Source organism: Propithecus coquereli, unplaced genomic scaffold (assembly GCF_000956105.1).
Source record: "Propithecus coquereli isolate 6110/MARCELLA unplaced genomic scaffold, Pcoq_1.0 Scaffold270, whole genome shotgun sequence".
In the NCBI taxonomy this organism is placed as follows: Eukaryota; Metazoa; Chordata; class Mammalia; order Primates; family Indriidae; genus Propithecus; species Propithecus coquereli.
Window position 1 is genome coordinate 2,019,945 of NW_012148286.1, and position 10,240 is coordinate 2,030,184.

The 10,240-nt window shown below is 45.1% G+C and overlaps 1 protein-coding gene across 1 annotated transcript in view; it reads left to right on the forward strand.

Annotated features, from left to right (window-relative positions):
• Positions 1–545: 545 nt before the first annotated feature.
• LOC105813185 (E3 ubiquitin-protein ligase Topors-like) overlaps positions 546–10,240 on the forward strand; it is a 55,044-nt gene continuing 45,349 nt past the window's right edge. Inside the window, 3 exon segments of the mRNA XM_012647827.1 lie at positions 546–626; positions 2,658–2,808; positions 2,811–3,748. Coding sequence (XP_012503281.1) covers positions 546–626; positions 2,658–2,808; positions 2,811–3,748 — 1,170 coding nt within the window.

The following is a 10,240-nucleotide window of genomic DNA, read 5'->3' on the forward strand; positions in this document are numbered from 1 at the left end:
CCTACAAGAGCTCATAGAATGTGGTGTGATTTGTGGGTGCTGGGTCACGAAGAATGTTCATTCCTTTAATAGCATTCCTTATTAAAATACATATACCACACAAAGCATGGGAAGAATTATTGACTAGCCCTGTATTTTGGATCAGTCTAAAGGAAAGTCGTTGTGAAAATAAGACCCCGGGAAGGGATCTGGACAGGGCAGATGCCAGAAGTCGAGGTATGAAGGTGTTAAAAATATAAGCAGAATGTCACAGTTTAACCAAGAGCCCAACTGATTTTCTGTGTGTATGCTTTTCTACTTCCCGCCTGCTTCTTGTTGCCTACCTTTTCCATATTCTCCATTTGCATGACAAGTCACTTACTTTGTTAGCCTCCCCGCCACACATATTTACTCACCTGCTCCTATGAATGTGACTAGGTGTCCTGCTGTTGCTGCTAATCCGTGTTCACATCCTCAGTGGGCTGGGGTGATACAGGCTAAGCATGGCCTGAGTATGGGAGCTGTCTTCTAGGTATTCATCAGTTCATCTCATGTCCTTTTAAGCCATGTGGACTCCGTGGCCCAGAAACCTGGGAAATAGACACCACTGCACTTACCGGCCTGATGATGATGATGGCGATGATACAGTAGCTGATAGCTAATGAGTACTTACTACTACGTGCTGGGTACTCCGCTAAGTACTTTAGATATACTCATTTTTAAACCTCAAAACTGTTCTTATGAGTTTAGGGACTATTATGATTCTCGTTTTACAATAAGGGAATTAAGACACATGGAGATTAGCACCGCACAGGAGGTGAGGGATAGGGGTGGGATTTGAGCCCCGCCTGTGTGGTTCTGGACCTCATGCTTTTAATTGGTTCCCTCTGTCTGACTTTTACTTACAAGTACTCAGCTTGAATAACAAGAATTTTAATATCAAAGGTTATAGACTGTTCTGTGCAACTTGACTGAAGACAGTCTGTTTCTGCCTTTTTTTCCCCATCTGCCTTTCTTGAGGAGCCCTCAAGGTTACTTGCAGACCACTGGGGTCCACTGATGAGAGTGTTGCTTTCACTTGGCTTGAGCCACTCAAATGTTCTGTTGCTCTTGGGTACACCTGTGACCTGAGAAGTCTTTTCATGGAGTCCCTCTGGGAGTTGCTTGTGTATCTCCTCATTAGGAATGGCTCACCCTACCCTAGAGTGAAAGGGCGTCAGGGATGAGAAACATGATGCCACCCCGTTGATTCACACACCCCTCTCCTCCTGAGCTCCTCTTGTCCTGCTTCTGCCTGGACATCTCCAACCCAGCTTCTTCACGTAGGGTGACTCAGCTCTGCTGTCCTTTCAACCCTGTTCCAAAGTAGCTGGTTGTCTTGTCCCAGTGGAACTGTTTGACTGCCTTAAATTTTAATTCACTCCCACAAAGTGCTGAGGCACTTCATACAAACCAAGAGCCCCCATACACAACGAACAATGCTTTGCAGTAAATCACCATGGATTATCCATACTTACCATATGCTTTCCACCCATGCAGACCTGTGTACTTGTTTCTATTTCTCTACGTGTAGTGGTGGGTACTGGGTTTGGACTCAACGTCTCCGGTAGAGTAGGGCAGGGCAGGAGTGGCCTTGGAATAGCTGAGGATAGCTCCCTTAGTTCTGGAAACTCCTTGTATTTTGAGGATTTTTAAAAGATTGGTGGTTCAACTCTGAGAGGTAGCAAACATTAGATCTAATGCTGACCAATTCTCCTGGGGTGATGTGTTCAGGCACATGGCTGTGTGAGTTAACTGTCTAAGTGAACTTATTGCTAGGGACTATATCAAGAGTGCGTGCTCAGATCCAATATGGAAAGTGTGTTCACGATGCTGAGGATTTTTTCTCAGCATCATGGGAAAAGAGCCTTGTCCTGGCCCACAGCGGTAGCTGTAACAGAGGATTCTGTCTTTACCACTGAGCTCTGCACGCAACGTGTAAACAAGCCTTGTTGGCAACTAAACCATTTTTTTCCCGAGCATCTTCCATCCTGAGGCTCATGCTGGATTGAATTGTGTCTTCTGAAAAAGCAACTCTGCTGCTGTCAAGTAACATTGTTCTACCACAGCCAAAATTTACACAACTTGTCACCTGCAGGGAAACTGGAAATTGAAAGAACTTCCACCAATAGGACCCTGGCCAGCTTGGCTGGGAGCTCCTCCACTGAGCCTAACACTGGGGTGTGGGTAGCCTACCATAAAGAGATTGGATAGAAAATTATACTATTCTGCTGGCCATGGCTTTTATTAGGGTTAGGGGCTTTGCACGGCTTTCTAAACTTCAAGACATAATTTACCAAGGCTAATTTCTAATCTAAACTAGTGAACCTCTGCCATCATTGCACACATCAAGAGAGATCTGAGACAGACTGATCTGTTTTTTCCAGACTTGTTTAAGCATTTGGGGACTGTCCGGATGCAGGAGCCTAGAGGGTCATAGACTGGATTTCTAGGAAATCTGCTGCTGTCACAGGTACAGATTCAAGAACTTGTATTTTCGGAATAGATAAGGAGAAGCTGGTGTGAACAGACACCTCACATGCTATATATTAAAGGCGACATGTATGTATGCATGTGACAGTGTACATATTTATGCATATGCTTTGGGGAAGGAGGAAATGTACTTTGAATCTAAGTAGAGTTTTCGCTGTACACGGGTGTGATCAAAAAACAAAGCTGAGTGTCCACTATGTAAGCGGCCATTTGATTCTATTTTCCATTCTGTGAGGGCAGATGATGACTTCAAGGAGTATGTCCTAAGGGCTTCATATGATGTTCTGCTGTTTGATGACGTCGCTCCCGTACAACTGTGACAAGGGAACAAAATGTTTCTGTACCTAGTGGTGCCGCGAACAGAACAACTCCACCAGATGCTGGAGTTCTATTTGAAATGTTAGGCATTTGAACAAGAGGTAAAGATGTGGCAATTCCTGAGTTACTGAGTCAGCCTGCAATAGCGAGGCCAACTACTGCCCATGAAATATCTTTGCCGACAGTTGAAGAACAAGATGTTATTAACTTTACACAGGCTCTCTATCGTGCTGGGGCTCAAGTTAGAAGTGTGGAAGAAGATGGCCGCTACAGGGAAAATTCAGCTGAATTTTTCCATAGAAATCCAGCTTCCCTGTGCAGATTAGTGCCCTGGGTAAGACGGGTACTTAGAGTTCTTTCAGGAGCTAACGAATCTTCAGTGGATATCATCCAGCACATCATCATGACTAATGTTACTCGCTATGATTTGGACAGCCAGGCATTTGTGTCTGATTTAAGACCATTTTTACTTAATCTAACTGAGCATTTTGTACATGAATTGATCAGTTTTGCTTGATCTCCTTTTCGCATGGCAGTCTTTGACCAACGTATTGATTATGATTACCCTGCGCCTTCCAATGAAGAAGGCAGCCATTCTGACTCTTCAGTAATAACAATATCTCCAGATGAGTCTGAGACCCAAGAGCTGGATATTGATGTAGCCACTGTTAGTCAGGCACCATGGGATGATGAAACACCGGGACCATCTTACGCTAGCTCAGAGCAGGTACATGTTGCTATGTCTTCCCTTTTAAATGCCTCTGACGGTGCAGATGAAGAACTGGTCACAGGGGCAGCCACGTCTCAGATTCAAGGAGTACAAACCGCTGAGGACTTAAATAATGACAGTGATTCTTCTTCAGATGATTGTGTCATTGTTGGGTTTGTTAAACCACTAGCTGAAAGGACCCCAGAACTTGTTAAATAAATTTTAGTGGTAGTCCCTGTGTGGAGAATTGTAATGTTTGTACCAGAGATTAGTCTATGCTATCAACAAGACCTAAAGAGACAAGTAAAGGCAAGAGAAGAAAAAAGCGTCAAAGAAAACACTTGTAAGATATATAACAAAGGACTAGTAACAATAAAACATAAAGAATATGCATAAATAAAAAAGATACATTGACAATGTTAGTCACAATAGCATAGTTTGTGGTAGTAAAAATTGGAAACAACCTAAATATTTATCAATAGAAAATAGGTTTAATAAAACACAAAGAATGATATATTCATACTGTATCAATTTGAGACAACAACCATTAATACTTTGTGAGTTTCTTTCACCATTTCAATATTTATTGATTAAATCAATGAAACCCTGGAAATGGAAGTAGAAAATTATAGTTTTCCCTGTATCACAAGATATTAAGTAAATTATAGCTTTTAAACAAAATCAGAAGTTTTTTAGTTTATTACTTGTTTAATAGTTGCTGTAAGTCTTTGTAATGAGTATCATGAACCCAAGTTGGTTTGTAAGTGCCAGTTTGTCATAATAAGCAAACAAGGGACCTAAGAACATGGGCTTGATCACAAAGTAAGGTATATAGGACATAGGAGTTTTCTTTAAGTTTCAGTGAGAAACAAATTTCCTCAGGAAGAGACTTGACAAACAATAATTAATCCTCAAGAGAAAATTTTAAGAAATAAAATAAAATCTCAAAAGCTGCATGTGGGCCGCGAGAGCTCGGCGAGGGTGGCTGGAGGCGGGTCCTCCTCTTCCCTGAGCTCCCGCAGACCGTCTGCTCCACGGAGCCGCCGCCTTCAGTGCGCTCAGCCCCCGGACGTCAGGCTCGCGCGTTCGCCAGCCGGAGCCGGATCAGCGGCGACAGCCCCACTCCCCCTCTCCCCACGGCGGCTCCGGGCCCACCAAGGCCGAGGCGCAGCTGGAGCTCCGGCGGGAGCCTGGGACGCCGAGACCCACGTGCGCGGCCTGCGCAGGGCCAGCTGGGGCCCACGGGGAGACGCACCGGAGTGACTGCGAAGAGCAAACTTTGCGCTCTCCGCCTGAGGCCTCGGAGAGGTGACAGATAGTGACTGTGCCACTCTCCCCTCCAAGGCCAGGGGCCGCCACCCCTCTCCTGGCAGGGAGACCCAGGGAGCGCGCGCCTGCTCGTGGGCCCCTCCCCGAAGCTTCTCCGCAGCGTTCCCCGGGCGCGGGCCGGTCTGTCGCTCCGAGTTTGCCTGTCCTCCGACCTTTTTAATGTCTTGGTGTCCCTCCGTCTCGGCCTCTGCGACTCCGTGTCTCTCATGCTCCGTGAATCTCTGTCTCCGTTTCCTGTGGACACTGCATTCGGCTGGGCGTCTTCCTGGGTCTGGGACTCCTCCGCTTCATCTCCCCTCTCCTCCACCCCTAGTGGCACTGAGGACTGCCCCTTTCTGGCCGCCAGACTAGTAGGTCTTGCTGACGGGCAGCAGGATCCCTCTCCGCGCCCCCTACCTCCCTCGGCGAACCCTGACCTCAGCCCCGGGCCAGGCGCCTTCGTGGCTCGGGATGTTGTGTGGGATCGGTCCCGTGCGCTTTCTCGCCAACCCGGTGCCGGCCCATCCCGTCAGGACTTTCTCTCCTGGCCTCTCTCCGGGACACAGAAACGAGCAGCTTCCACGCAGACTGGGCGCATTTCAGTCTCCAGGGCGCAGAAGGGGAGATGGGCTCTGGACCCCGACAAAAACTGAGCGGATGGCTGGGCTGCTGCCCCGACAGCGCCGCGCAGTGGCCAAGGCTCGGCACGCAACGCTGGCGTCCCAGCGGCGCTCGGCTGCCACCAGGCTGTGTGACCCTCATTAGGGAACTTCCCCTTCTGAACCTCAGTTTCCTGGTCTGCGTAGTAGTTGAGAGCGGGGATCCTAGAGTCAGGCTGCTGGGCTTCCAATGCTGGCCTCACTACTTACCAGCTCTGTAGCCTTGGGCAAATTTCTTAAACTCTTTGTGCTTCTGTTAAAATAAGATTAAAAACACGTACCCCACGACAAAAAAAAAAGCTACATGTGGCACTCCCTGAGAGCGGTTAACACAACAGCCAACAAAACATTTCTGCTCCACAGCTCCCAATGATCAGATTACCAGCCCAGTACCACAAATTTCTATCCATCTGCTCCACCTCCTACTGGTCCTCACATATCAAGAGGGTTGATCAGTAATGTTGACTGAAGGCACAATAAATTCAGAACTCCTGAATAGGTGAAGTGGAAACTTAAAAGATAAAAATAAAATCTGGTCTTTGTTCCAAAGAGCTTATAATCTGGGACAGACCCCATAAACATATAGGGCAATGCTTCTCTACATTTAAATCAGTTTAATAAACAAAGAGTGGCTATAATTCTGAAATCAGTACTAATGACCCATCAATGATCTGTAACGGTCACTTTTCACATTGATGAAGAAGTCGTTAAGTCCTCAAACCCCAGAGCAGCTGCCCTCCTTGACTGTGCCCACTCATCCCTGAACAAATGCAGACAGTCCCTGACTTATTATGGTTCGACTTAAACTTTTTCAACTTTATGATGGTGTGAAAGCAGTACGCATTCAGTAGGAATCACACTTCAAATACTGATACATTCTGTTTTTCACTTTCCGTATTCAGTAGGTTACATGAGACATTCAACACTTTATTATATAATAAAACAGGCTCTATGTTAGATGATTTTGCCCAACTGTAGGCTAATGTAAGTGTTCTGAGCATGTTTAAGGTAAACTAGGCTAAGCTTTTCTGTTAGTTAAAATGTATAGAATGCATTTCTGAATTCTGGTATTTTCGACTTATGTTGGGTTTATTGGAACATGACTTCATTATAAGTCAAGGAGCACCTGTACATAAGGCTATTTACTCATCATTTGGGAAGCACAGTCAGAAGCTATAGCTTCGGATGCTTATTTTTTGTCAGGTTCCCCTTTTACTAACATGTACAAAATTATGCCGAGCTCTTATTCTGTTGATTCTTCAATGCCCTAACTGCAAACAAAGCATGCTCCTCCTATCAGTCTCATAGGCAACAAAGCAACCTCCAACCTTATTCTGATGACCCATTTAGACTCTCCTCTCTGGGAAATTGATTTTTACTCCACAAGTCAATCAGAGGAAACCTGCAAGTGGATTGTCTGTGGCCTTTCTGTCAGAGCAGGTTCTATAGTCACACATACCCCCCACCACTGTAATACAGCCAGTTCGCAACACTGTATCTTCATTCAGGATGGAATAGTGACAGAATGTACAATAAAAATGTGACATCCTTGGGGGTAGTGGTTAAAAGCAGAAAAAAAGTAAATACATGGGTCCAATCCATAAAAGCCTCAGAAAGGTGTGTCATACTGAACTGGGCAGGGGATCAAGGCCAAACCCTTCTCTCACGGACACCATTCCCAGTCTCTGTGGACATATATAACCGTATATATCAGTAAGTGTATCTCTGCCACCACCACCCCCTTGGTACCTCCAAATCTTTCCCTCCCATTCTTTCTTAGATCTATTCTAATCAGCCCTTGGTTTCCCCAAAGATTCTGCCCAACGATCACTTTATCAAACATTTCCTTTCAAGATCACCAATGAACCCAATGTTGTGAAGTCTAGTGGTCAACTCTCAGTCTTCATATACCTCTATAGCAGCACGGTGACATAGTTGATCCTACCTATTCTTTTTTTTTTTTTTTTTTTTTTGAGACAGAGTCTCACTCTGTTACCCGGGCTAGAGTGCCATGGCGTCAGCCTAGCTCACAGCAACCTCAAACTCCTGGGCTCAAGCGATCCTCCTGCCTCAGCCTCCCGGGTAGCTGGGACTACAGGCATGCGCCACCATGCCCGGCTAATTTTTTCTATATATTTTTAGCTGTCCAATTAATTTCTTTCTATTTTTGGTAGAGACGGGGTCTCGCTCTTGCTCAGGCTGGTCTCGAACTCCTGAACTCAAACGATCCGCCTGCCTCGGCCTCCCAGAGTGCTAGGATTACAGGCGTGAGCCACCGCGCCCGGCCGATCCTACCTATCTTTTCAATACACTTTTGGTGGCTTCCAGGCCACCAGAATCATTTCTTTTCCTTCCTGTTCCATTGGCTACTCTTTCTTATCCTCCTTGGCTGGCTCCTTCTCTTCTTCCCAATTTCTAAGAGCTGTGGCCCAAGGCTCTGTCTTTAGTTCTTTTCTCTTCTATACGTACACTCACTTCCAGGGTAATTTCTTACAGTCTTGTGTTTTTAAGAATATTTATGTGCCCAAGAACCCAAATGTTTTTTACCTTCATCGAAAATTTCTCTCCTGAATTTCTGTAGTCTACTCGACATGTCTCCTTGGATGTTTAATACACATCACAAACTTAAAAGTCCCTGACTGAATTCTTGTTGTTGCCCTCTAAATCTGCTTACCTTACAGACTTTCCCATCTCTGCTCTGGTGATTTTATCTTTTTATTTACTCAGGCCACAAACTTAGCGTCACTCTTAACTCTTTACTTTCTCTCTTTTGTCCAAATTTATTCTGTCAGGAATTCCTGTTAGTTTGACCTTCAAAATTTATTCAGGATTGGACAATTTCTTACCATTTTCACTGTTTCCACCTTGTTCTAAAAACCACCATAATTCCTAACCTAGACTGTTGCTGTAGTCTTCTAATTGGCCTCACTGATGTTCTTCTTGCGCCAAAATTACCTCCAGAGTGATCTTTTCTAACCTAAGTCAATTCACAGTATCTTAAAGCAAATAATACAATCTCGCTGAACAGTATATCAATCACATGACAACAATGAATTTAATGATGTTAACTTTTATTGGGTTGATCTAAGGGGTCAATGAGATGATAGATAAAAACCACTATAACACTTAGCACACAGTATGCACTTCATTACAGTAGCATGTGCACAACAGTAATTTTTATGTCATTTCTGACATGTGTTGTCTCCATGAATTAGAAGCTACTAATTATTTTCCAAGTTCTGGAGACTGCTACTGCCTGACAGTTTGTCAACACCAAATTCCTAGGTTGAAATCCTAACACCCAAGGTGATGGTTTTAGGAGATCGGACCTTCGGGAGGGTAAAGCCATCACGACTGGGACTAGTGTCCTTATAAAAGAGAACTCACAGCGCTGGCTCTTCCCTTCTGCCATATGAGGACATGGTAAGAAGGTACCTGCTCTGAACCAGGAAGTGGGTCTTCACCAAATACCAAATCTGCCAGTGCCTTGATCTTGGACTTCCCAGCCTTCAAAACTGTCAGAAATAAATTTCTGTTGTTTATAAGCTATTCAATTTATGGTATTTTTTTTTATAATAGCTAAAACAAACAAAGACAGAGGATATGATTCAAAGTTCTCTATATTTACAACCATGAAGTTACTGTTTGAAGGAACCCTAGACCCTCATGGATACCATGAGCAGCGTGTAAGCTGATTTGATAGGCCGCAAGAATTGCCAGGGGGCCGCCTAGAGATAGGCGTGCCTCCTGCACTGGTTTTCTTTCTAGCTGCAGTGTAGTATTAATGCACGATTACGCGCCATTGTGTACATTGAAAAATTTACTTGAAAAGTAATCCATGGTTTAAATATTATACCGGCGTCTAATGCCTAAACAATTAACATTTCCCCCCCGCATCTGTTCCCACATAACGTAGCTAGACATTTATATGTTCCTCTTTGGCACAAACAAGAATACCACCCACTATTTTATGTAACAGTGACAGAGGATTGTGGGAATCCTTGTTAATTAAGTCATTGTTAAAGAAAGCTATGCTCCTTGAGAATGCAATAGCTTTGTGATTTAAATGATGCTTCTAAGAGACACGTGGCACGCATTACCCGTGGTAACCTACCAGCCAATCAATTCTGTGCTTCGAGTGCACCATGTTCAGTTCTAGAATGTTTACTGTGCTCACACTTGACGACTGGCTAGTAGAGGCTGGCAACAGGTCTCTTTAGGCTGACGTCGTTTCTCTATACATTTCGTGTATTATTTGAGGGTTTGAACCTAGATTTCGTGGAGAGGCAAGACGAAAAACAGAAAAATCGTACCTGCTTGGGGGTGGAAGAAGCCGCCGGGGGCTTCGCCCTTTTGTGTGGAGGGTGAAGCGCCCCCACCTGCTCCCGCTTCTGCGGGTAGGCGGAGAAGTCGCCAGGTACGTGGACAAGTCCCCAAGTATGTGGAGAAGTCGCCGGGTCCGTCTTCGCGGATCTGGTCCGCACTGACTTAGCTTTTTGGACTGTCCGGAGCTTGCCATAAGCGCCCCAGCACCGGCAACTTCGGAGATAAGCCGCTAAGGACTTTAAAATGGACCACTCTTCACCCAGAGCTGGCACTAGCGCATCCGAGCACACAGTAGCAGCTGATGCAGCTCTAGATGACCGCTGTCCTATATGCCTGGATACATTTGATAATGTATCTTACTTAAATAGCTGCTTCCATAAGTACTGTTTTCACTGTATAGAGGCGTGGT